The sequence below is a fragment of the Gymnoscopelus microlampas genome (assembly GCF_963454915.1).
Source record: "Gymnoscopelus microlampas genome assembly, chromosome: 17".
NCBI lineage: Eukaryota > Metazoa > Chordata > Actinopteri > Myctophiformes > Myctophidae > Gymnoscopelus > Gymnoscopelus microlampas.
In genome coordinates, this window is record NC_139954.1 from 9,142,038 (window position 1) to 9,168,780 (window position 26,743).

General features: G+C 41.0%; 1 protein-coding gene across 2 annotated transcripts; it reads left to right on the plus strand.

Annotated features, from left to right (window-relative positions):
* Window positions 1-528: 528 nt before the first annotated feature.
* On the plus strand, window positions 529-25,742 carry dnajc10 (DnaJ (Hsp40) homolog, subfamily C, member 10). 2 transcript variants are annotated; one of them, XM_084084055.1, is made up of 26 exons: window positions 529-611; window positions 1,062-1,401; window positions 1,622-1,951; window positions 3,137-3,299; window positions 4,725-4,775; window positions 4,918-5,000; window positions 5,224-5,355; window positions 5,758-5,851; window positions 6,328-6,405; window positions 7,641-7,684; window positions 7,934-7,999; window positions 8,733-8,798; window positions 8,998-9,087; window positions 9,405-9,515; window positions 9,664-9,778; window positions 10,808-10,935; window positions 11,686-11,802; window positions 12,676-12,777; window positions 13,099-13,159; window positions 13,907-14,001; window positions 15,301-15,431; window positions 16,078-16,131; window positions 18,171-18,318; window positions 18,810-18,932; window positions 19,397-19,504; window positions 24,758-25,742. In XM_084084055.1, the coding sequence occupies exons 3-26, from the start codon at window positions 1,745-1,747 to the stop codon at window positions 24,767-24,769; spliced, it is 2,379 nt and encodes a 792-aa protein (XP_083940181.1). In that variant the 5' UTR covers window positions 529-611; window positions 1,062-1,401; window positions 1,622-1,744; the 3' UTR covers window positions 24,770-25,742. The 2 variants fall into 2 exon arrangements, with proteins under 2 accessions (XP_083940181.1, XP_083940180.1); XM_084084054.1 differs by having other exon boundaries at window positions 1,062-1,951.
* Window positions 25,743-26,743: the final 1,001 nt, after the last annotated feature.

Consider the following 26,743-nt stretch of genomic DNA (forward strand, 5'->3'; position numbering starts at 1 on the left):
GCGTGCGTAGCGTTCTAAAGTGTGTTCAGGGAAGCTCGTAAATTCAGGAGAGAGACACAAATAATACGTTATAAGGTAAATGATTTCTATCACAATATGCTTTAACCTTTTAAACCTTTTTAAAAAACAGGTATCAATATGAATACGCACAATGTGGAAATACTCTGTTGCAAGCAAACGTCCTGTATTCAAAATTAAAAAAGTAGGATTAAAAGTGTTGGCATTGGCATCAAAACATACTTAGCCAGCCTATAAGTAGCCTACTAAAAGTAAAAGTAATCGTTATGCACAATGTCTCATGATCTGCCATTTTCAAATAGCCAAAGTATATATAGGGCATGCTTTACAAAGAAACTAGTAACTAAAGTTTATTGTTAATTGCAATGAAGTAAAAGCGTATCATTTCCCGAGGGGTCGTGAACGTACCATTGTCTTACGTCACCACTTGTGCATTGCGTGCACACGTCATCACGTATCCATTGCGTGCATACGTCATCACGTGTGCATTGCGTGCATACGTCATGATGCCGGTGAGCCGGACACAGAGGCGGACACCAAGCTGCTGCAGCTGCTCTTGATTTCATCGTGATGCAACTTTACACAACACAATGGTAATTATTATGCTTCTAATTAGCGCAATTAACTCTTGCTGTTCAGAGTTTGTACCATAGAGTTGGTTTGTGCGCTTTAAATGTTATATCTGCCAAATAAACAGTTGTAAAAGTAGTTTGTATTAGCTTCATTTTTGCCAAAGTTCACTTTACATTTCTACTTACACTGTTCACTGTTTATTGTCAACTTTGTTTTATTTCACCATTCGGACTGTAAGATTGCGTAGCTAATGAGCTCATTAGGCAAATGTTTTTATTTTCTTTCCTCTTGTTTTTTTTAGTTATGCTACAATAAAACTGACTGTCTCTCTGTCTCCCTGTCTCTCTGTCTGTCTGTCTCTATCTCTGTCTCTCTGTCTCCTTCTGTGTCTGTCTGTCTGTCTGTCTGTCTGTCTGTCTGTCTGTCTCCTTCTGTCTGTCTCTCTGTGTCTCTGTCTGTCTCTCTGCCAGGTCTGTCACACCCACTTAACATACTGAACGCACCCATTTAATACACTGAACACAGTACATGACAGTGAATCATAGACTGAATGTAGATTACAAGTAGTATTCAGCAGGGTTATAGTTATTTGTTTTGTCTTAAACCAGGTTCAAGTATTCAATAGGTCCAGGTATTGCCAGGGTTAAGTATTCCCTACCTTTACCCAGTGTCAGGTATTTTACCAGGGTTATGAGGGTATTTATTTACCAGGGCAAAGGTATTCACCAGGGTCAGGTAAATACCATGATAGTCACCAGTGTTTCCAGGGTTTGGTAGTTAGTATTTATATTAAGTATTTACCAGGCTTAGGTAGTTATTATTTACCAGGCTTAGGTAGTTAGTATTTACCAGGCTTAGGTAGTTAGTATTTACCAGGCTTAGGTAGTTATTATTTACCAGGCTTAGGTAGTTAGTATTTACCAGGCTTAGGTAGTTATTATTTACCAGGCTTAGGTAGTTATTATTTACCAGGCTTAGGTAGTTAGTATTTACCAGGCTTAGGTAGTTATTATTTACCAGGCTTAGGTAGTTAGTATTTACCAGGCTTAGGTAGTTAGTATTTACCAGGCTTAGGTAGTTAGTATTTGTGTTTGGTTGTTAGTCGTTACCAGGGTTAGCTAGTTAGTAGTTACAGAGGTTAGTACTAGTGATAATGCCCTCCGGCATGGCAGACAGTGGGCATTGTGTTGCCCAGCTCCGAGTGCTGTTGCTGGGCTTGCTGTTGGTGGTGGTGGTGGTGTGGGCAGCGGACAGCCAGGATTACTACGCCTTACTGGGAGTCAGCAGAGATGCAACCACCAGAGAGATCAGGAAAGCCTTCAAGAAGCTGGCTCTGAAGATTCACCCCGATAAAAACCCAGTGAGTGAACCGTAAACTGCGACTCCTTTCTCTTTAAAAAGTTTGTGCTAATGTGTGTGTGTGTTATGTTTGTTGTCTGTGTGCCCGGATTATGTGGACAGCCTGATGTCACAGCACTGTAAGTCAGTGATTCTCAACCTTTTTTCTCATTCTCTTTTCCCTCCAAAATAACCTTGGTTCTAGAACTGGTTCCGTTGCAGATTCTTGGTGCTTTCACGGAACCAGCCGCGAACCGGCCCGCGTTTGCACCAGTTTTAAGCAGAACCATTGTAGTGGGGGGGGGGGGGAAGCAGGGGTCCCCAGTTGCCTTTTTTCGCTGGCTTTTGCCATTGTTTACATCCCATCTGCATCTTCCAACCTGTAGAATAGTGACACGTCAAACATTTTGTGGGAAAAAGTAACGGAACCGGTTCAACCACGGTGGAAAAGGGCTCACTGTAAATTCTTCAGTGTTCATTTAACTCTGAGAGTGTGCAAATGGACCAATACGGGTCCATTTGGTTTCATTTGTTCTCTGTCAGTGTTACAGACCTGTAACGGTACATTTGGACCCCTTGTGGTCCCCGGACCTCAGGTTGTGAACCATGAAGTTGTCTCACTGTGTGTGTCTGTGTGCTCGAATGTCATAGCGCTGAACTCACTGTGCTGATGTCACCTGATTGTCTGATAACCAGATGCTGATATTGTGGAGTTGTGCACTCAGTCTAATGTTTCTACCTCTGATTTATCATGGTGAGAGACTAAGAGCTGAATCATCAGCAAAAAGGAACAGGTTACCATCACAGGCCTGACTTCATATAATGATAATAATGCATGTAATTTATATAGCGCTGTTCTTGGTACTCAAAAGACAGAACAAACAAAAAAACTACTGAATTAAGATAATAACTAGCAAAATAAACATTACATTGAAAGGCAAAAAGTTCATGTCATTAACATACTTTATGCGTCTGTATGTGGCATTTAACCTAGTTATGATGACCATGCAGACTTACCTTGGTCATTTATTATCATGTTTTTGTTACTTAGGCTTGTTCTTTTCTTTACCACAATGTTTAAAAATAATAATTTGATTTTATATAAGCTGTGTTTGCCTTGCTTATTTGTGTAAGTCGCTCTGGATAAGAGCGTCTGCTAAATGCCTACATTGTAAATTGTCTTTCTGTCTGTCTATCTCTGTCTCAGAACGACCCATCCGCTCACGACAAGTTTGTGAAAATGAACCGAGTTTACGAGGTTCTGAAGGACGAAGATTTGAGGAAGAAATATGACAAATATGGAGAGAAGGGTCTGGACGAATCTGAGGGCCAGCGCTACGAAAGCTGGAACTATTACCGCTATGACTTTGGTGCGTGAGTATGGTAACGAATTACTACCCCCTTATGTCTGGTACATAACTATGGAGGAAGCACAATCTTTTGACCTTTTGACCTTTTGTCAAGAGTGCCTCATATTTGTCACTCAAAACAGCTCGGTGCACTTGTCATCTTTAGCAGGCTATGAGCTAACGGCCACAAACTATTTATAACACTGTGACAAGACCCCGCAAACCATAACACCGTGACAGCTATTTTCAGGTGGAGCGAACAAGACCCCCGTCAAAGGGAGGGAGGAGAGCTAATATAAGAGCGGCACTCTGAGTGAGCCCATGGATTAAAGTTGTCAGTCGCCACGACTGCTTTCAGTCATTTGGATTCTATAGAAGTGAGCGTGTCTTCTGTGGAAGCATGTTGCGCAGCATGCTTTTATTTAGTTATTATTCTAAGATTAGAGCAGGGGTCTTGAACTTTTTTCAGGCCAAGGACACCTTAGCTAAGGCAAAGATGAAGCAGGGACCCCCACCACATATTGTATAACATTATCTTGTAGATTCAACTTTTTCATAGATTTCATAGATTTCATAGATAGTCTGATTCATGCTAATGTGTATTTCCAGACAATTAACATTTTAAACCTTCAATATTTAGTCAACCTGACCATTGGCTCTGTACTTGGTTTGCTCTTTTTCCCTCTACACCAACTCTCTGAAAATAGCAGATCTACAAGCTCACAACGCCTCGCAGTTGTGAGCTTGTAGATCTGCTATGTTCCCTATCACAGAAATATTTGGCGGACCCCCTTTTGTAACTCTGAGGACCCCTTTAGGGGTCACAGACCCCCTTTTGAAGACCCCTGGATTAGAGTATTTAAAGTGGTCAAACTAGTAAATTATGTTGAGAAACATCTTCCATAAAACGCTAATGTCTCGGATATTTCATAAAAACAAAGGTTAAAGCTTATTTCTGGTTGGCATTATGTAAAACAGCAGCCAGGGACAATATTACTAAAACATCATAATTTGACATATATTCTATTAGGAAACAGCACTGCTGTAGGGGGCTCCTTTCACAGTGTTTTCACAAAGCGCATGTTAGGACGTGTTGGCCATACAAAAGGTTTCCGTCGTGACATTTTATTTAGCTTGAAGCCATGTGAGCGGAGGGGAGTAGTTAACTCCGCTCGGAGTAGTTTTTAAAGGAGTAGTTCACCTAGATGTTTGTAGCGCCACGTGGCACGGCAACAAGTGGCAAGCGTTGATCGGATTAATCTCGTATTAAAAAGTGCATGTGACGTGCTCTTCTGGACGTGATATCCAATAAGTCATTTTCTTTGGGTGAACTACCCATTTGATTGTTTTAATATAACCACACTATGATGACAATGCTGGATTCCGTTTGTGGTACACTGTCCTTTTAAACATGATGACTGAGTGTCTGTCTGTCTGTCTGTCTAGGTATCTATGATGATGATGAGGACATCATCACTTTGGACAGAGGCGACTTTGGTAAGGAGAGAGAGAATGACGTTATAATATGATTATGTTGATATTTGAGACGTGCATGAGTTTTATATTATATTATGTACTGTAGCTGTGGTTCTGATAGATAGATAGATGGATAATGAAAGTATGATGTTATTTGTTTCAGATGCGGCAGTAAACTCTGGAGAGATCTGGTTCATCAACTTCTATTACCCACGATGCTCTCACTGCCATGAACTGGCACCCACGGTACTACACTCACACTTACAATAAACACATACACACACACACACACACACACACACACACACACACACACACACACACACACACACACACACACACACACACACACACACACACACACACACACACACACTTACAATAAACACATATATACACATATGTTTCACACAAACATATGACGTTTGTGTGTGCGTGCGTGTGTGTGTGTGTGCATATGTGTGTGTAGTGGAGGGACTTTTCTAAGGACATGGCAGGAGTCATCAGGATTGGAGCGGTGAACTGTGGAGACAACAATCGATTGTGTCGCAGTAAAGGAATCAACAGCTACCCCAGTCTGTACATCTACACCTCTGGACAGGTAACTAACTCAGTGCTTCTCGAAGTACCCACCCAAATTGATATGTATTTGGCCGCAGACCCCCCCATCTGAAAATGTTTTGTGCCAGGGACTCCTCCCAGAAGCGAACATGGTAGAACAATTGACAATTATAGTCTAATATTTCTACAATTGCTAGAAAACCTGTATATCCAGTTATTTTGGGCATAAACAAGAAGGGTAAAGTTAACAATGATAATGATGTACTGTGCATGTTCAAATCATGCATACTTTACATTACTTAAGACAATTTTTCGAATATATATATATGTCTTTTTAACATTTTGGGGACCCACTATTCCTAAGTGCTCAATCTTGTTGTATCCGTTACTTTCCACCACTGGTTTTAATTGGTGTTCCTCTTGTCTCGGCATGATGTCACAGAAATCAGAGAAGTACTTTGGGGACCGATCCATGAAAAGTCTGGTCCAGTTCTCCATGCAGTTTGTTAAAACTACTGTCACGGAACTGTGGCAAGGTAAGGACTGCAATACTACTATACAGTATTACACGCACACACACACACAATTCAGGCATTTAGCGGATGCTCTTATCCAGAGCGACTTACATTAAGCAAGTTAAACACATCAAATGCAGAGAGACAGTGTAGTGCCTCAAGAAACTGGGATCACAGGAAAACCAAGATCCTAGCATTAGTCTAAACAATATACTGTCCAAATAATATTTGTACATTCAAACTATAGGATACCAGGTAACCAATAAACCTAGCATCTGCCTAAATAACATGCTACTGTATCTAAAATGCATTCTTAACATTGTGGTGAAGAAAAACAAGCTTATGTAACAAAAACATGAGAACGAATCACCAAGATATGTCTGCATGGTAGCACGCACGCACATCCACGTAAAGTGTTATGCTGTGCCTAGTAAATGCTGCTCCTTCTATTATAGTGTTCATTTGGTTCTGCTTTGTTGTATTGTTTATGTTTCTAGGCAACGTGTTCACTGAGATAGAACGAGCGTTTTCATCAGGAATTGGCTGGGTCATTACCTTCTGCTCTGACTCTGGAGGTAATACACACGCACGCAAGCACGCAAGCAAGCGCGTGTGCGCAAAATAGTGCCACCTACTGCTTATCTCATGAACTCTTAATAATCCCATAATATTAGTAGATGGAAACGTGCATAAATACACATTTAGTTTTGCCAACGTTTTGAAAATGTGCTTCATATTTGCGACTTGAATGGAAACCCAGTTACTGAGTGAGTAGACAGAAATGGGGCCAACTTTTTGGTCTACCCAAGTGCTTCTTTAAGAGAATAAAAAGAGTGTAAAAATGTCCTTTCAATACAAGTGTGTTTTAAACCATTTAGACCTGGAATACGTTGTTATACCTTTCAACCCAGGAACACCTCTGTGTGTAGTTGTTGCTATATCGTCTCAGTCGGGTGGAAACATCTAAAAAATGTTACTTTTCAGGATTCAAATTAAAAAATAGCAGATCTACAAGCTCAGAACGCGTCACTTCGTGCCACGTTTCGAGCTTGTAGATGCTTTTGCTACCTTTTGATGCTTTTGTGTGACGCTGTAGTATGATCAAGTAGGGCATTAATTTACGAAAAAAACACAAAATGTTAAAATATGGAGACGAGGTTTCTGCCTGACAACAACCATATTTAGTATATAGCAACATTGCCATTGCCAATGTTGACAGCCAAGGCACGTTCACCGTTTTGTCTTCCACCTCCACTCAGGGACCTCAGACTGTTCACAGGCTCATACGGGGTTAATTAGTCTAACATTGAATAGGATTCTTATTTGTAACAAGTATTACAAGTATTTCCACATTGTGGTATTGCTAATATTTTTTTTCTGAACCCATTTAGACCTGTGGCCGATTCTACAAATGCCTTCTAAATCAGCAGTTCTCAAACTATTTCCCAATTCAAAATTATTCCAAATGTTTCAAACACTTTCAAAATGTTTCAAATTTGACGCGCTGTGAGCTTGTTGATCTTCTATTTTTGAATAGCCAACGCTAAAATATAAATTCACACAGATGTTTTCCCGGTGTTATTAAGTTAAAAAAATGGAGTCCTTCTTAAACCACTGATTAAAGGTAATAGATACAAAGAACCTATAATGTGTGAAATATGATGTAAACGACTCAGATATGCCAACCCACCGCTGTATTCTATTGATAAGAATAACTATGATCAATGTTGTCAAATGCTACACACACATTCACACACCACACTGTCTATAATGTTTCATTCAGATAATGTCTGATCTGTCTGTCTGTCAGATTGTCTGGAGTCTTCAACCAGACAGAAGCTGGCTGGCATGTTGGTAAGGGTACATTTTAATTGATGTAGGTCATTATAAAAAGTAAACAGTAAGTAAATGATATGTAACAACTAAACTCCAACTGTGTGTGTGTGTGTGTGTGTGTGTGTGTGTGTGTGTGTGTGTGTGTGTGTGTGTGTGTGTGTGTGTGTGTGTGTGTGTGTGTGTGTGTGTGTGTGTGTGTGTGTGTGTGTGTGTGTGTGTGTGTGTGTGTGTGTGTGTGTGTGTGTGTGTGTGTGTGTGCGTGCGCAGGACGGTCTTGTTAAAGTTGGCTGGATAGATTGCGGTACTCAAGCAAACCTTTGTGACAGTTTCCAGGTAAGCGTAAACCATAAAGAACCTTGGGAAATAGATAGTCTTTTTTCACCATTATTATTATGTACAAGTAATTGCAATTACAGAACAGGACAATAATGTCTTATTTTGATCAGAGTTTAGCTGTTATTGCGATATCTATAGTTGCATAGATGGATAGTAAAGGAATTGTATACCAAATGACACATCACATCAGACTAAATCATTTCTTATGTTCTTAGAATTGGGTCCCAGAGATAAAAATGGTATCAAATAGGTGTCCGGTGGCCTAATGCATATCGTAGTTGTCTGTCGGAAACCTTGTATGTCCAAAACCGACATACAGGACATTAAAAAAAAACCTGTGTTCCAATGAATCCAATGTAGTTATTACTTAATTACAAGCTCTTGTTAATAATTACTGCAGCTGAGACAATGTATGTGCAGTGGATATGTTATATATTCGTCTCTGTCGGGTGGAAAGCTCATATGTCCAAAACTGTTACTTTTCAGGATTCAAATTCAAAGCCAAAGTAGCAGATCTACAAGCTCGAAACGCGTCGCTTCGCGCCGCGTTTCGAGTTTGTAGATCTGCTACTTTTCATGCTTTTGTGTGACGCTGTAGTATGATCAAGTAGGGCGTTAATTTACGAAGAAAACACAAAAATTTAGAATTATGGAGATGAGAGGTTTTTGCCCGACAGCAGCAACGATATATAATGTAACATGTATTTCCATGTACTATTATGTTTACAAGGTAACCGGTGGCTCTACAGCATTCTTCCCCCCTGGAAGCTCCATGGAGAAACAAGGCAGTGTACTGGTAACACACACACACACACACACACACACACACACACACACACACACACACACATACACATATACATACACACACATACACATACACATACACATACACATACACATACACATACACACACACACACACACACACACACACACACACACACACACGTTTCCATGTGTAATGTATTGTGTATTATTGTTGTATGTTCAAGTGGCTCCAAAGTCTGGACAGCAAAGAAATATACAGCCAGGTCATAGATCACCTGCCTGACCTGGAACTGCTGACCGCAGACAACTTCAAGGTACTACTATTGTACCATTGTATTGCATCTTACTGTACTGCACTAATGCATTCTGATTCAGCTTCAAGGTACTACTTCATTACCACGTGATTTATCATCTTAAATAATTATACTGTATTATATTGGCACTGGGTGAAAAATGGGTTACAAAATTGTGGGATAAAAATGCTGAAACAAAAGTTTATTCTGTATAATAATTTAATGAAATAACTAAACTAATTGGATGATTATGACACTATTCTACTCTTCATTATGCTATACTACATATTGGTGGATGTGTGTTATAATGTGTTGATGTGTGTGTGCTTGCGTTGCAGAACAAGCTCACTGGTCATCGCTGGCTGGTCAGTTTCACGTTTGGACAGAAGAGTCTGGCTTCTAACGAGTACAAGAAACTACAGGCTCTACTCAGAAATGACCACATACAGGTATCTGTCTGTCTAACTGACTGACTGACTGACTGGTTGTCTGTCTGTCTGACTGTCTGACTGTCTGACTGACTGTCTGACTGTCTGACTGTCTGACTGTCTGTCTGACTGTCTGTCTGTCTGACTGTCTGTCTGTCTGTCTCTCTAGGTTGGCAGAGTGGACTGTATGGCTGATGCAGAGTTGTGTCAGTCTCTATACATCTACACTGCTTGTGTTGCAGTCTTCAAAGGCCTGGGCATTCACCACTTTGAAATACATCACGGTCAGTTTACCTTTACTATTACTAAACCAGTGGTTCTCAACCTGCACTCACACTGGCAGCTACAACGCTACAGCTATACCATTCATTTTCAATGGAAGCCAGCGACATGAAGATACAAAGTGATGCCCGACGTTTGCACAGTAGCTACAAAAAAATTGACAATCCAAGTTGAGCTGGCTTCAACTGCAGCTGCATTACAAAGATATACAAGTGTTGTCTGACCTTCTCTCTTCACACAATTCCTGCTTGTAATGGCTCGGGGGGGGAAACTAATTATTTATGTCAGGCAGTTCCGTGTTCTTTTTAACCTTTACCTCGTTGGCAGTGGTGTAGTGGCAATTTCTTTATTGACGTGCACGCCGGCTCATGTGCGTGCGGGTGCTCCTGCTCAAAAGACTGGTGGGACGCTGTGGTGGCACTACACCCCTACTCGTCGGACACGTGATACATGTCGGGTGTGTCAACACTTCAAGCATCGTGATCTTGTCGCTCAACATTTTTTTGCTACTTTCGCTCGACACTCTTGTACGTGGAAGTAGGGCATTAATTTATGAAAAAAATACCCATAAATGAGTTAAAGAGTTAAAGGTAGGGTAAGTGATTTACTTTGGTTAAAATAAGTGTTAAATAGCTCTATAGTCGGATAGTACTCATTGCTATAGAGTGTTTGTTCAGTAAAAGGAGTCTCCCATGTCTCTTCAGCTCTTTACTAAACAGAAAATGCATTTTCAGTGCTCTCTCCTGATTGGCTTAAATTGTGTCACCTACCTGAAAATGTCCTATATTCTGTTTACTAAAGAGCTGGAGAGACCCCTGTGACGAACAAACGCTCTGTAGCAATGATTACTATCAGAATATAGTACTTTAACCTTTTTACCAAAAAAAAACTTTTTACCAAAAAATATCACTTACTCTACCTTTAATATTTAAAAATGAGTAATATGAAGATACTAGGTTTCTGCCCGACAACAACAATATATACTATACCATATTATACTGATATGTCTCTGTGTCTGTCCGTCCGTCCAGGTAAAGATGTGTTGTACAACATTGTGGGCTTCGCCAGAGACAGTGTCAAAGGTCACGTGACCACTCTGCTTCCTGACAACTTCCCGACTGACAGGCAGGAGCCCTGGCTGGTGGACTTCTTTGCTCCGGTCAGTCAACTACTACAGTATCTGCATCTGTCATTTTACTCTTTACATATTTCTGTTTTTATTTTGTACTTACTTTTTAGCCACTTGAACCTCAGCGTCCATATTCCGGGGGCGAACATTAGCCAATTTGTTTTTAGCTTAGATCAGGGGTCTTCAACGTTTTCAGGCCAAGGACCCCCTAGCTGAGAGAGAGATGAAGCAGGGACCCCCTCTATATTGAATAAAATTGTGTTGCAGATTAAAAAAAAGAATACAATCTTGGTCCGCTCTTTTTTTCCCTTCACACCAAACCTCTTTGCCAAAAATAGCCGATCTACAAGCTCACAACGCCTCGCGCTGCGAGGCGTTGTGAGCTTGTAGATCTGCTATTTTTGGCTAAAGTTCTCCTCAGAAAAGGGATGCTAGTGGTTAATGTAAAAAAATCACATATCACACAAAGATTTGGCGGCCCCCCTGTAGTAACTCTGAGGACCCCCTAGGGGTCCCGTACCCCCTGTTGAAGACCCCGGACTTAGATAGATCGTAGATCTGTTACTTTTGGCTACTAGTGTCAAAAGTAGCAGATCTGCAAGCTTGTAGATCTGCTACTTTTGCTGTTTTTGAATTTGAATCCGGTTTTGGACATATGAGGTTTCCACCCGACAGAGACGACATTCCTCTTATTTGAATGTATTTTATTTATAGTGCTGTTTCTACAGGTTGGTATAATATTCTTAACATGTTATTATTTTAAATGTGTTTTGTCTACAGTGGTGCCCGCCGTGTCGAGCGTTGCTCCCTGAGCTGAGAAAAGCTTCCATCGTATTGGCCGGCCAGATGAAGTTTGGCACGCTGGACTGTACCATTCACCAGGACCTCTGTAGCACGGTACCTGTCTTTATCTCTACATCAGGGGTCTTCAACGTTTTTCAGGCCAAGGACCCCCTAGCTGAGAGAGAGATGAAGCAGGGACCCCCATGTCATATTGTATAACATTGTGTTGCAGATTAAAAATGTTCATAGATTTCATAGATAGCTGGATTCATGTTAATGTGTATTTTCAGACAGTTAACCTTTAAACGCTCAATATTTAGTCAGCTTGATCGTTGCCTCTGTACACCAACTCTCCGAAAATACAATCGGCTATTTTTGGGAGCCCCTGTTGTAACTCTGTGGACCCCCTAGGGGTCCCGGACCCCCTGTTGAAGACCCCTGGTCTACATGTCTGTTTACCTGTCTGTCTGTATGCCTGTCTGTCTGTCTTTACTGTCTAGTGTCTACATGTCTGTTTACCTGTCTGTATGCCTGTCTGTCTGTCTTTACTGTCTACATGTCTGTTTACCTGTCCACATACCTGTCTGTCTCTCTTAACACATCCAGTGCCAGCGTTTCTTACCGTTTACGCCAATCGTTTTAGAGATGCTGAAGCCACCACGAGGACCCCGGATGTAAACAAAGGGTGTCTGGGCGATGGCCGAGGGTCCCGTCTAACGACTAATAATATTTCTACCGCAAATTTGGACCCCCAAATTGATATTTATTTGGCCGCGGTCTCCCATCTGAAAATGTGTTGTGCCATGTTAATAACAATTCAAAATGATTCAACATTTTTCAAACATTTGCAAAAAACTTTCAAAAGTAGCAGATCATATGTACAGCTTTCACAGCTCTGTATATCTGCCTACTTCTCTGTGCCTGTGGGAGCTCGCCTTGACAAATGCTGGAACACCACTAATGCTGTTTTTGTGTGTGTGTGTGCAGTACAATATTCAGGCCTACCCGACAACTGTCATCTTCAACCGTTCCTCCATCTATGAGTATGAAGGCCATCATTCTGCTGACGCAATACTAGAATTTATACAGGTAAAACACACACACACGCACACGCACCCTTACAGTTGATCACTGATAACGGTTGATACCAGGCTGGATTGAATTGAAACCACACATACTGTATGCATATCAATATACATCATAGTCTCTCTGTCTGTCCTTTTGTCTCTCTGTCTCTCTGTCTGTGTGTATCTGTCTGTCTGCATGTCTGTCTGTCTGTCTGTCTGTCTGTCTGTCTGTCTGTCTGTCTCTGTCTCTGTCTCTCTGTCTGTCCTTTATCTCTCTCTGTCTCTCTCTCTCTCTCTCTCTCTCTCTCTCTCTGTGTGTGTCTCTGTCTGTCTGTCTGTCTAGGATCTGGTCAGTCCAACGGTGGTGGTGTTGGATGCTGATAGCTTCAGAGACAGAGTTAAAGGTAAGACTATTACTTCTATAGTAGTTCAAGTGATGGAGAATATTAGGGGTCGTGTCCACAGAAAGCATATTTAGGGCGACAGAGAACTTTGGATATGATTTCGAGAGCGTTACACGTGCGCTGAGCGACACTCAAAGGTTGCTCAATGCTTGAGGGCGTAGTAATAATATCAATAATAAACTTTATTTGTATAGCACCTTTCATGACATGAAATAGCCCAAAGTATAAACTCTAAAATGACACAATATGCGTTCCCGGATTGAATGGGTTAGGTGTAATGTTCCAAGCAGGAAGCTAACATAGTAAAGTGACATTGATGAGCGGCACTCCTCTCCCAAAAATGTAAGTATTTTCTGCTTGAGGCGCCCACAGTGCTCCACCAAAAAGCCCTGGACGGCCATAGAGCGCAATTCCAAGTGCTTGTCAGGGTGGGGGGGGTTGGTTCAAATACGATTAGTTCAAATACGATTATTTTGGGGGGTCACGGCCTAAAAAGTTTGGGAACCCTTGATCTAGAGAGAAAAGTTAAAAAAGAATAATTTAATACCACTTCTTGTGTGAACAAATACTTTTTTTTCTTTTTCTTAAAACTTAATGCATTACTTTCTGACATGGCCCCTTAAACTATACAGTCTCTGTCTGGTGGAAACCTCATATGTCCAAAACTGTTACTACAAGTTAATTTAAGTTAATTTAATTTACACATTTTCTGCCCGACAGCAACAACATTGTGTGTTGTGTTTGCAGGCGGATCTGGAGGTGAGCTGTGGATGGTTGATTTCTACGCTCCATGGTGTGGACCCTGTCAGGCCCTGAAGCCTGAATGGAGACGGATGGCCAGGGTATTGAATATTAATCATTATTACACACATACGTCATGCTATACTATTTTAATTTATAATCCATACATTGTACATGTGTAACTAAAGGCAACATGAAGGGGTTAGGTGGAAGAAGTGATGTGGTGTAGGGGTACAATGGTTTATCAAATAAATAGATTTTTTTTTATCAATGGTGAAGAATAATCGATAATTTTATAAAATGATCGATTAATAATCAATCCCTATCCCTGATACTAGGTGGTGTAGATATCAGAGTAGGTGGTGGTTCAGTGAGTTCTGCTCATAATTTGATTTACGAAACAACTTATTTGGCACTCGGTAACCACAACAAGCCACTGACTAGTTTGTTACCTTCGCCAATGGAGTTGGATGGATGTTTTTGCCCCATTCCGTTTGGCTGGCTGGCAGGCACGTTTGTCATGGGGTAAGGACAAACTGATTTAAAGGAGTGAGTGATATGTTTTCATTCAAATAAATGTTAAATAGCTCTATATTGTGATAGTACTCATTGCTATAGACTAGTGTTTGTTCAGTAATAGGGGTTTCCCCATCTCTCCAGCTCTTTATTAAACAGAAAATTCATTTTCAGCTCAAGATGCCAATTTTATCAGGAGAGAGAACTCCGTCAGGATACAGATTAAACAAGTGAAAGTGGAAGTGATGACACAAAGAAATGAGCAGACAGAATTGGAACTGGAACACTATAACATTTAAGCTGATAACTGGGTACTCTCTCCTGATTGGCTGAAACTTGTTCACCTATCTGAAAATGTATGTCTCGAGTAAAGAGTAGCTATGAGTTACTCCCTTTCTGGCCACAAGGTGGCAGGCTTTTATAACAAATGACTATGTCAAACACATCACAGTTGCTACCTGTCTCTTCAACATACAATATAACAGTGGTTCTCAAAGTGGGATCTGGGGACCCCCAGGGGTCCTTGGGCGGTCTTCATCCGTATTTTATATTATACGGTAGGCTATTCAAAAATAGCAGATGCAATAGCAGAAAAAACTTGAACGTGTTCACTTCTGGGGGCCCCTGGCACAACATTTTCAGATGGGTGGGGGGCGTGGACAAATGTATATCATTTGGCATGTAAAGGTTTTATCAAGTATGTTGAACTACTGCAATATCATTTTGAGGTTGTCTAGCTGAAATGCTATGTTATGCACACTTCCTGCATTTGTAGGATATTCTTGCTTTATTTGCAATAATTGAAGCAACATTAAAGAGCTAATGTGCTCACGCAGACAATTGTGTGTGTGTGTGTGTGTGTGTGTGTGTGTGTGTGTGTGTAGCTGCTGACAGATGTGGTGTCGGTGGGCTCGGTGGACTGTCAGCTGCATCAGTCTCTGTGTCGCTCTGAGGGAGTGAGAGCGTACCCCGAGATCAGACTGTACCCCAACAAACGCTCCCCTGAACACTACCTGTAAGTACACACACACACACACACACACACACCTGTAACTGTCTCACTGTACATGATCTCGTATATTACATATGTCATTAAGTATCTTATTATTATACAGACATAGAATCCATGGTGTTTGGTTCAGCATGAACACAAATGAACAAATTAAAACCAGGGAAGAATCCGTGTCATTTTAGATTTTTGCGTTGGCTATTAACTCATTCACTGCCTGAATTATTTCTGGCCGCGTTTGCCCACTGCCAAGATTTTTCATTGAAAAAGAAAAGTACTCGGGAGCCGAGATACAGCATTTTTAAGTTTTAAGTTAACAAGGAAGTGGATGGGAGTCTAAATCTTCGAAAAATCATATCTCCTTGGTCTTTGGGTCAAATTTAAAAAAAAAAAATGTAAAAAAAAATTAAAAAGTCGTTTTAGCCGTTCTAGGCAGGCATGGCTTATGGGACAGAAGTCGTTTTAGTCGTTCTAGGCAGGGAATGAGTTAAGAAATAGCAGATATACAAGCTCATGGCGCATCACTTCGTGCCGCGCTATGAGCTTGTAAAAAGTCAGCTATTTTTTCAAAATTAGCTGACTTCGCTGGAACAAAATATTTTCTCTCTCTCACTGTGTCTCTCTCTCTTCCACTCTGTGTGTGTGTGGCTAGGAGTTATAACGGTTGGCATCGAGATGCACAGTCACTGAGGATGTGGGCTTTGGGGTAAGTGTTGTACCAATCACACAGTCCATGTCTAATCATTTCATTTGGTGTAATCTACTTCCATAGTATCCAGACTAATTGAATGTAGTCTAATCTGTTATATTCCCCGCCTGGCCAATTGTGTTCGTATAGAGTCTATCCGGCTTTGTCAAGCGTCTATACTATAGAGACGCTTGACAAAGCCAGATGCACCATGGTGGATTCAAACCCACAACCTCCGCTGTGGTGGGCAGGCACTTTACCACTGCTCCACCGGAGAACCCTATATATTATTATTTTTTTCCAAATCATGGGGATAACATCACATTGTTTCGTCCACACACGGTTATTATTATTAATATTATTATCATCATTATACATACATGGCACAGTCCAGTCCAGTCCACCCAACATGACCATTGGCACAAGACCCATGTGCACTCATCACCTTGGCCACACAGACAGAGTCATGGTTTTAACAGCATGTAAACCATCCACATCCAGCCTCACCTCATAGTATCAGACATAAGACATAAATAATACACAATACTGTACCTAATATATAAACATCCATGTCTCTGCGCAGAGCCACCATGAGTCAATCTGTCACTTGTTTTCATTTTAATACTGTGTTGTTGTTGTTTTTTTCGCTCTCTCTCTCTTCAAAACAAATGAAAGTATCTGAACCCGGTTCCATAAATATCAGGTTGTTTACATATTTTATGAACGGGGGGAACCACGTGAGATCACATTTCTTTCATGTCCCAAGTGCAGTGTACAGTATCTGATCTTCTCAAGTGGCAGTAATCTCATCATCCCCCTCAACACACTAGAGAAAAGGAAGGAAGGGGAAGAGGTGGGGGGTGTTGCCCAATTTCCATTTAGAGAGGATGAGACTGTCGGGGCGAGGCCATTTGACAATTATTACAGAATCGACTAATCGCAATTATTTGAGATAATCGCAATTTTGCATAATCACTTCCATGTTGAGAAATGTTCATAAATGTTCAAACATTTTCCAACAATTGCAGAAATAGCAGAAGTGAAGCGTTGTGAGCTTGCTGCTATATTTGCTATTTGTAATTTTAATATCAAATTATTAAATATGTCACGTCAGTAATTTATTTGTATATTTAAGTTATTTGTCTTATCTGCCCTGTGCAATGTTTGATGATTAAGAAGCCAAAAAATATGTATTTTTATTCATATGTTCCAATGTTCAATGCCAAAAACACAATTAAATCGTTAATTGCAATTATTTGTGAGACAATTAACACATCGGGTGCCAGCATTTTTTCATAACTTACCGTGGGTGCCAGCATTCTCCCCATTGACTGCGCTTTGCTGTTTAAAGCTTCCGCATGCGTTACAAGCAAATCCACGAAAAAAAAAAAGCATCGATTCATGTTGTGCCATGAGCCTGGCTACAGCCTGGAACCATAACATTTCCCTCGCGGGTTACAACGGGGGGGGATCGCGCATCGCGCATGACCGGTTTTCCCCACAGGAAACAGATTTGGAGATATAGGCGTTTCAAAGTAGGAAATAGACAGGAAGCGGATGGGAAAAAAAAATGTGTTTCCGGTGAGCGATCTGGCACTTCCTTCGCAGGATTACAATGGGTGCTCCCAGAGCTGCTCTAGCCCCGCCCGCGCGGAGAAAAACAAAAAAAACAAAAAGACTAAAGTCACGGTTCAGACCGTGTTCGGCACCGGAGCGCTACTATGTAAACACACGGTTCAGACCGTGTTCGGCACCCGATGTGTTAATAGTCAATGCTTCCAACAACTTGGAATGCCCCCCCCCCCCCCCCCCAAAAAAAAGCAGCCAAACGGCTTGCAAACAAATTATGTGCTGTTGTCTCTTCTATTATTGGTAGCCGCCAAATATGGCGAAGACATTGTTACCGCTATACCCCTGAGGGGTGTTGTGCACTTGTTCCTGGATTTGCTGACTGTACCCTTTTAACAGCACCTTATAATGTGTGTGTGTGTGTGTGTGTGTGTGTGTGTGTGTGTGTGTGTGTGTGTGTGTGTGTGTGTGTGTGTGTGTGTGTGTAGTTCTTTACCCAGGCAGTCAGTGGATTTGGCTCCGGACACGTTCAAGTCTTTGGTTATGTCGGGTTCAGACCACTGGGTCATCGACTTCTACGCCCCCTGGTGTCAGCCCTGTCTACACTTCAGCCCCGAGTTTGAACTCCTGGCCAGGGTAACTACTACTTAACCCATTACAGAAAGCATCTGTGTCATTTTAGATTTTAGCTATATATACTATATAGTACTTGAGGGGCCGGTTCCAGGGGGTACCCAGAAAAAGTAGTTGATACAGCATCACAATCATTTTAACCACTTTAACCATTATTTTATACTAAAATAAATAGCAGATATACAAGCTCGTAGCATGTCACCTCATGCCACACTATGAGCTTGTAGATTTGCTATTTTTGAAAAATCGTGAAATATATATATATTTTTTCAGAAATAACACACTGCTGAATTCAGTGATTGACCAATTAGAATCACGCATTCAACCAAACTGTAATACATTGTATTAACATACTTTACCATACAGATTGGCCAAAATTACATTTTGTTCATTAAAAAAAAAGTTACATATTTCCAAGTGGGAGTTTGTGGTTGTATGATAAATCAGAAGTTGTGTGCTGTATAATACTTAAAAGTTATGGCGTCTGTTGTCAGATAATTAAAGGGGAGGTGCGTGCGGGGAAGGTGGACTGCCAGGCTCATCACCAGATCTGCCAATCAGCGGGCGTCACGGCCTACCCCACTGTCAGGTTCTACCCCTACCTGCCCACCAGGACGGTGAGACACACACACACACACACACACACACACACACACACACACACACACACCCACACCCACAATATATGTATCGTCTCTGTCGGGTGGAAACCTCATATGTCTAAAACTGTTACTTTTCAGGATTCAAATTCAAAAGCATGAAAAATAAAACACAAAAGTTAGAATATGAAGATGAGAGGTTTCTGCCCGACAGAAACGATATATTTCAACTATTATACTGTAGATTATGTCTTGGTTAGGTTAGGTTTAGGAGTTGGAATGAGAGTTAATCATGACTTATATGACTGTCGTCATCCACCGAAATAATAGCCGATCTATTGTGGGCTTGTAGATCTGCTTGTTTTTCGGCTTTAGGCTTACGCTTAAAAATGGCGAAAAGTTGTAACAATTGCATTCATAAGATGTTGATGTCCTCACAAGTATAGTAACCTGTGTGTGTGTGTGTGTGTGTGTTCTGACAGCGTGATCGTACCGGTGAACACGTAAACAGCCGTGAGGCCAACACCATCGCCGAGCTCCTCAGACAGAGACTGAAACAAATGGCGCCGTGGTTACAAAACACATCCAAGGTAGGACAACCATGTGTTTTACCACTTTTACTACACAAGAGCTCTTAACTGTTGAGACATGCACTGTTTCTGTTCAGGGATCGAAATGACTGCAGATATGGTGCTGATTGATTGATTGAATACTTTATTAGTCAGAAATGTAAAGCATGTGGTACAGTTTATTTGTTTATTTGTCAGGATCCCCATTAGTTGTGCCCTAAACTAAGCACAGCTAGTCTTCCTGGGGTCTACATATACAAACAATACATACATTTAAAAACAAAACATAAAGACAAAAAAAGAAAAATAAACTACAACATGACGTCACTGAGTGGTGATAAGCGAGTTACCACTCAACCCCAACACTGGAAGTTAAAAAAAAAGAAGCTTTCTCTGGACACGGCCGCTTATACTGCACTTTAGAACAGTAGTTCTCAAGTTCTCAAACTCTTTTTGTGCCAAGGACCACCCAAATTGATATATATTTGGCCGCGGACCCCCATCGGAAAATGTTCTGTGCCAGGGGCCTCCAGAAGCAAAGATTTGAGTTAAAAAATGTTCGCTTTATATTAAAAGATTTGCAAAAATGTACACAAATTGCAGATCTACAAGCTCATAGCGCGCCGCGAAGTGTCTCGCTATGAGCTTGTAGATCTGCTATTTTTGAATAGCAAAGTATAAAATACGGATTAAGTGGCGCTATGTTAACTCATTTTACTGGGGACCCCCTGGTACCCTCCCAAGGACCCTCTTCCCCCTGTCCTATTCTTTGAGAACCATTGCTTTTTAGAATGTTCACTTTACTGTCAGCACGGCCAGCCGTTTATCTGATTTATCTTTTATCTATTTATATACATGGCTATTTATATATCTATATATTACAGACTTTACAGGACTGTTGATAGTAGGATATAAACTGTATATAGTGATGTAACGAGAGACTGTGAGCTTTGCTATTACTGGCACTTAACCCATTTAGACCGGGAAAGCATCTTGTGTTATTTTAGATTTCTTTGACTATTAAAAAAAATGCAGATATACAAGCTCATAGTGAGGCACTGATTGCCGCACTATGAGCTTGTAGTTCTGCATTTTTTTTTAAACATTTGGAAAATTTGAATCTTTGAATATATATTTGTTTTAAAGCAAACATTTTCAACTCCGATCTGTGCTTCTGGGGGTCCCTGGAACAACATATTTTGAGATGGGAGTCCATGGCCAAATACATCATCATTTTGGGGGTCCTTGACATGAAAAAGTTGGAGCACCACTGACATAGCAACATACTATTAGGATTTAGAAAAGAAACATATTTTAGATATGTATTTGGCCGCGGACCCCCCCATCTCAAAATATTTTGAGATGGGGGGTCCCAGAAGCAAAGATTTGAGTTAAAAAATGTTCGCTTGAAAAATACATACATCAAAGATTTGCACCAATTTTCACGATAAAAAAAAAAAAATAGCAGATCTACAAGTTCATAACTTGTATATCTGCTATTTTTTTGTATAGCCAAAGTATAAAATAATGGATAACACAGATGCGTTCCCGGGTTTGAATGGGTTAACTGGTTGTATGGTGTGGGTGCGAGGAGAGGAGGACAGCCCAGGCGTTTCAGGCTGGTGTTTGTTTGGGGTCCACCATCTAGCAGAGTAACACACGTTTACAGAAAACAAAACTTAAGACGGCTACACAAACATAATGAGTTGTTTGGAAAAATAATTTACGACCCTAGTTTTCCCATCTCATGCTCTCTTTTTCTTTTCCTCCTCTTGGTCCTCCCCCTTTTGTAGAGCAGTGGTTCTCAACCAGTGGTCCGGGGACCACCCAGTGGTCCTGGGGGGGGGGGGGAGGGGGTACCAGGGGGTCCCCAGCAAAATGAGTTAACATAGCGTCCAAATCATTTTAACCACTTAGCTTTGGCTATTCAAAAATAGCAGATGTATTATAATAATAATAGCAATAAGGATAAAAAAAAGGATAATTCCTTTTAACAGGTTGTTCATGAAAGTCCTTGCGGTCTTGTTTCCAATGAGAACCTGTGAGCAATTAGGGGTTAAGAGTCTTGCTCAGGGACAAATTTCATTTCATCGACACATATGCTGACATGGCCTGGAATCGAACCTGGGGCAACTAGGGCCTCTAGCTCCCTAGGCGGGCTCACTAACCATTCAGCTATGGCCTGCAATGTGTTTTATAGCAAACATTTTTAACTCCGATCTGTGCTTCTGGGGGTCCCTGGAACGACATATTTTTAGATTGGAGTCTGCGGCCAAATACATATCATTTTGGGGGTCCTTGACATGGAAAATCAGTACCACTGATATAGCAACATACTGTCAGGAATTAGAAATTGTCTTTAGATATGTATTTGGCCGCGGACCCCCATCCCCCCCCGAAATTTACAAATGTTCACTTTAAAAAATATACATATTCAGAGATTTGCACACATTTTCACGATAAAAAAAAACAACAGATCTACAAGCTTGTATATCGTCGGTGTCCAGGACGAACCAGCTAACTCCATTTTCATCTTTTTTTTTTTTTTCATAAATCGACGCTATTGAACACCCTTCACATCTGTGTAAAAAATCTAAACATTTGAACCAATGAAAAGTATTAAAAAGCGCCTCAGACGAAAACTCCCAACTCCATTGGATCCTCAAACTGTCCGTCAAAAACAAACAACTCCCCCCTCTCCTCTACACAGTGCTACAGCACAGCATTAGCAGTGCGCAGTGAACGAGGAGGAACAACACGTAAACAGACTCCCCGTAGTCTGTTAAAACTATGCAGTGTACCTGTTTATCAAACAGCACTGACGCTAATGTTATGAAAACAAGTAATTATATTTCTAAAATCTATGAAGTGTTTAATGAGGAGAGCATTGTGATTAGAAGAAAGACGTTCATAGCATTTCTGTCGCGCTAGTGTTCTACTACCTCTTAGCAGAAGTTATTGTAATATTTAAAGTCCTGTTTATTGTTGTAGGCCTATATAATAAGTGTCATGAAGCATCAGGGCATTAATTCACATGTTGTTGTGATGCATTGTGAGCTTGGAGATCCATTGTTAGCTTTTGGGAATCTGTACCCTTTTGAAACCTCTCTCAGCAGCGAGTGGAGCTACTGTTTGTTTGGACACCTAACTCCATTTCAGCTTGATTTCTGCTCGTCTGAAACTTCTAACTCCACTCGCGCTGGGTAAAGTGTTGATTTACCCGCGATTTGGGTAAAGTGTTGATAATATAATGACACATGCAAGTATCTCACAATATATACAGTCACTATACCAACTTTGATGAGGTAGTATTGCTTTGTTTTAAAAATATAAGGTTTTCTTCGTTTTCTGAAAAACGTATATTTTGTTTTTTCGTTTCCTGAACAATGAGCGTTTTGGAGTTAGCAGTTTCGCGCTGGATAGCAGAGATATCTGCTATTTTTTTGAATAGCCAAATAAATCTAAAAATGACACGGATGCGTTCCCGGATTGAATGGCCTTAATGGGGGGGGGGGGGGGGGGGACACTCCACAGCCCTAAGGGCACGGTGACCTAACCCTAACCCGTGGTTTAGGGGGGATTTGCCCTTCTTGGTGGTGTTGCTGTTTTGCAGCAAAAAGCTTTTTCTCTCCAAAACAACTTGAAGTCAACGTGGGCCCAAGCCCTGCGTTTTCCAAAAAAGACCATAAAACGCTTCTAACCACTTGAGCAGCATAATCTCCTGTCTTGTGAAGCCAAAGGATCAGTAAAAAGCAGTTGTTTTCACAGACGCTCATGCGTGCACACACCCTGGCCTCGCGCGGCGTTTCCCATCAAGCCGAGCGTGAACGCCTGATCGTTTTGGCCTCGGAAAATGTCGATTATGCTGCATAAGCTGTATGTGCAGTCATTACAGGGCGCTGGTCATCACCGGTGATGGAAGGAAAGTGCTTGGGTTTCTGTACTTAAGTAAAAGTATCCACAATGTAGAAACACCGTTACCAGTAAAAGGCCTGTATTCAACATGTTTACTAGAGTAAAGATCGTCTCTTGTCGGGACAGAACCCTCTTATCTCCATATTCTAACTTTGTGTGTTTTTTCGTAAATTAACGCCCTACTTGATCATACTACAGCATCACACAAAAGCATCAAAAGTGGCAGATCTACAAGCTCGAAATGCTGCGTGATTTTTTTTATTTGAATCCTGAAAAGTAATAGTTTCGGACATAATGAGGTTTCCACCCGACAGAGACGAAATGGCGTCAAAAAATGCTTTAAAGTACTAAAAGTAAAAGTACTCATTATGTGGAATGTCCCATTAAACGTGCCTTCTTCAAAACCTTTCAAAAATCCTTGGGAAATAGCCGATTTACGAGCTCACAGTTCTGAGCTTGTAGATCAGCTATTTTCGAATAGATGAAGTATAGAATAGGGCTCAATTGGTTAACATAAGTTTTGCTATAACAAATCTAAATCTACAAAGTAACTTTAAGTAAAAAAAGTACAATATTTGCCTCTGGGGTGTGGTGGAGTATAAAAGTATTGTCAAATGGACGTACTACTCGTCGGGTGAAGAAAAAAAAGTACCTTAAAGTTGTACTTAAATACAGTACTTGAGTAAATGTACTTAGCCACTTTCCACCACTGGTCATCACTGAGTCAGTTGTTTTAGGGAAAGCAGTTTGAGGTTTTGCTGGGAAACCCCTCTTGTCAGTCGAGCGAACAAAGAAACTTTATTCATGTTTGAACTGGCACGAGGCTGAGTGGATGTTGGCTCAACGTTTTTTGGGTGAACTAATCCTTTAATTAATTAATTGGGAAAAAAACTGATTTAATAAATGGGTTGGACTGACCGGAGACTCTGTCTGTCTGTCTCTCTGTCCGCCTGTCTGTCTGTCTCTAGGCCCGTCACAATTATTACATAACCGTGTCATCGCAATTATTCGAGATAATCGCAATCATTTTTGCATAATCGTCATAATCGTTTCCATGTTGAAAATGTTCCACACATTTTCAGATATAAAAAAAGCAGAAATGGCAGATCTACAAGCTTACAATGCGTCACGAAGTGACGCATTGTAAGCTTAAAGATCAGCCATTTCTGCTTTTTTTACATGTATAAAATGATGTCAATAATATTTTTTTTCTTTCTTTGTCATCTGCCCTGTGCAATTTTTGATTACGAAACATAAGGCAAACAGAAATGATTTGTATTCATGTGTTGACAATTAATGGTCAACTTAAATGTGTAATTTACAGCCCCGTGACAGCCCTATGTGTCTCTCTTTCTCAAGGATGAGCTGTGAGTTCAGAGGGGGGAGGAGCCATGGTGCCGGGAGCCTGTCCTGATTGGGCGAGGAGAGGCGCAAAAGAGTTGATCTGTGATTCGTTGACACTGACGGATGGAATGAACTGCATACATACATATACTGTACATAGTGTACGTGCACACTGACACACACACATCATGTAGTGATGTTTCGCCAACACTTTACTTAAAGGTCAGGTCTATAATGCATTATAATGCACTCATAAGGCTTAAAGGGATAGTTCACGGCCAAAATGACTTTTTTTTCCTATCGATTAGTCACCCCATGGAGACTTGAATTCATGGATATTTTGTAGTTTTTGTCGCATTCCTATGCCAATAATTTGATGACCGGCAGCGGTGCCGGTAGGAGACACAAAGAGTCTCTTTTGTCTCTCCTACCAGAACCGCTGCCTACCGGTCCGCTGGTCATCAAGTTATTGCCTTAGGAATGCGACAAAAACAAAACAATATCCATGAATTCATGTCTCCATGGGTCATTTTGGGGGGGTCTGCGGCCAAATATGTATATCAATTTGGGAGTCCTTGGCATGAAAAAGTTTGAGAACTACTGCCATAAACCTTGTGTTATGCATAATTATAAACAGTGTTATGAAGCCTTATGAATGCGATTATGATGCATTACAGAACCGACCTTTTTAAGTAAAGTGTTACCCAACGTTTCCATCCCATAATAGTCCTCTAGTCCAGCTCACGTTGGCTGGACGACTGCAGTACTACTGTAAGTTAATGATTTATACATCTATTGTCTGTTACTGGTTGTGAACTGGTGGTGGTGCATTTTAACACACACGCACACACACACACACACACACACACACACACACACACACACACACACACACACACACACACACACACACACACACACACACACACATACACATACACATACACATACACATACACACGCACACACACCACACAGCTGTCATATGGTTTTTAAACTGTTGTGAATAAACATGTTCTTTTTTTTTATTGACTGTTTCACTGTTTGTTTCTCAGATATTTAACCACTTATAACCCAGCTTGGTGACTCATATTTTTGGCGAAAACATTTGGTGTAGAGGGGGGAAAAAGCGGTCCAAGTACAGTTGCAACTCGGGTCAGTTTTTTTTTTACTAAAAGTTAAAGCTCTATATTCCCATAGTATTCATTGTTTGTTCAGTAACTGGGGTCTCCCTCTCTCTCCAGCTCTGACAAGTGCTTGGAATCGTAGGAGTTGGGGCATTACGTTTAGTTTCACTCGGTTCCACAGATAAATATTGTGAAAATAGCTGATCTACAAGCTCGGAGGTTGTGGATCGGCTATTTTCAATTAATTAATATTTGACAATTTGGCTAATGTTTAACATTTCCGAGCTTAGGGGCGTTAATTTTTACCAAAAAAACTTGGAGATAAGAGGTTTCTGCCCGACTGCAACAAATTCTAAATTGCAGGGCGGATCACGTCCTGCAAGTATTAATCTCTCAAGAACAGATTCCGACCTGCGGTGGAATCTGTCGGAGCGGTTCGTCCTAACCAGTGCGCATTGGCTACAAGTGGGCGTGCCTTCAGATCAGGAAGTGGGCCGCGCTTTACCCAATCAAATGTAGTGGGCGGGATTCACGTGTCCATCCACCATGATCCACCCTCCCCCCCTCGAAACTAGCCGAAACTAATTTAACAATAGCGTCCTCGGAGCGGACAAAACCACGGAAAGATATTCACATTTTAAATTACTCTTTCATCATAGAAACAAGTGGGCTTATAACCAAAACCATCCATGTTCTCTGGGAGAAGTGGTGTTAGTGTTCCGTGTAGAAATATTGTTAGTGGGAATGAAAACATGGTCGCACCAACCGGAAGTGATGCGCTATAGGCAGACATGAAACCGGTGTTTCCCTGCGCTCTAGTCTAACATTATACTCCTGCCAGACTCCACAGAATATCAGAAAAGCAGAGGTCGCT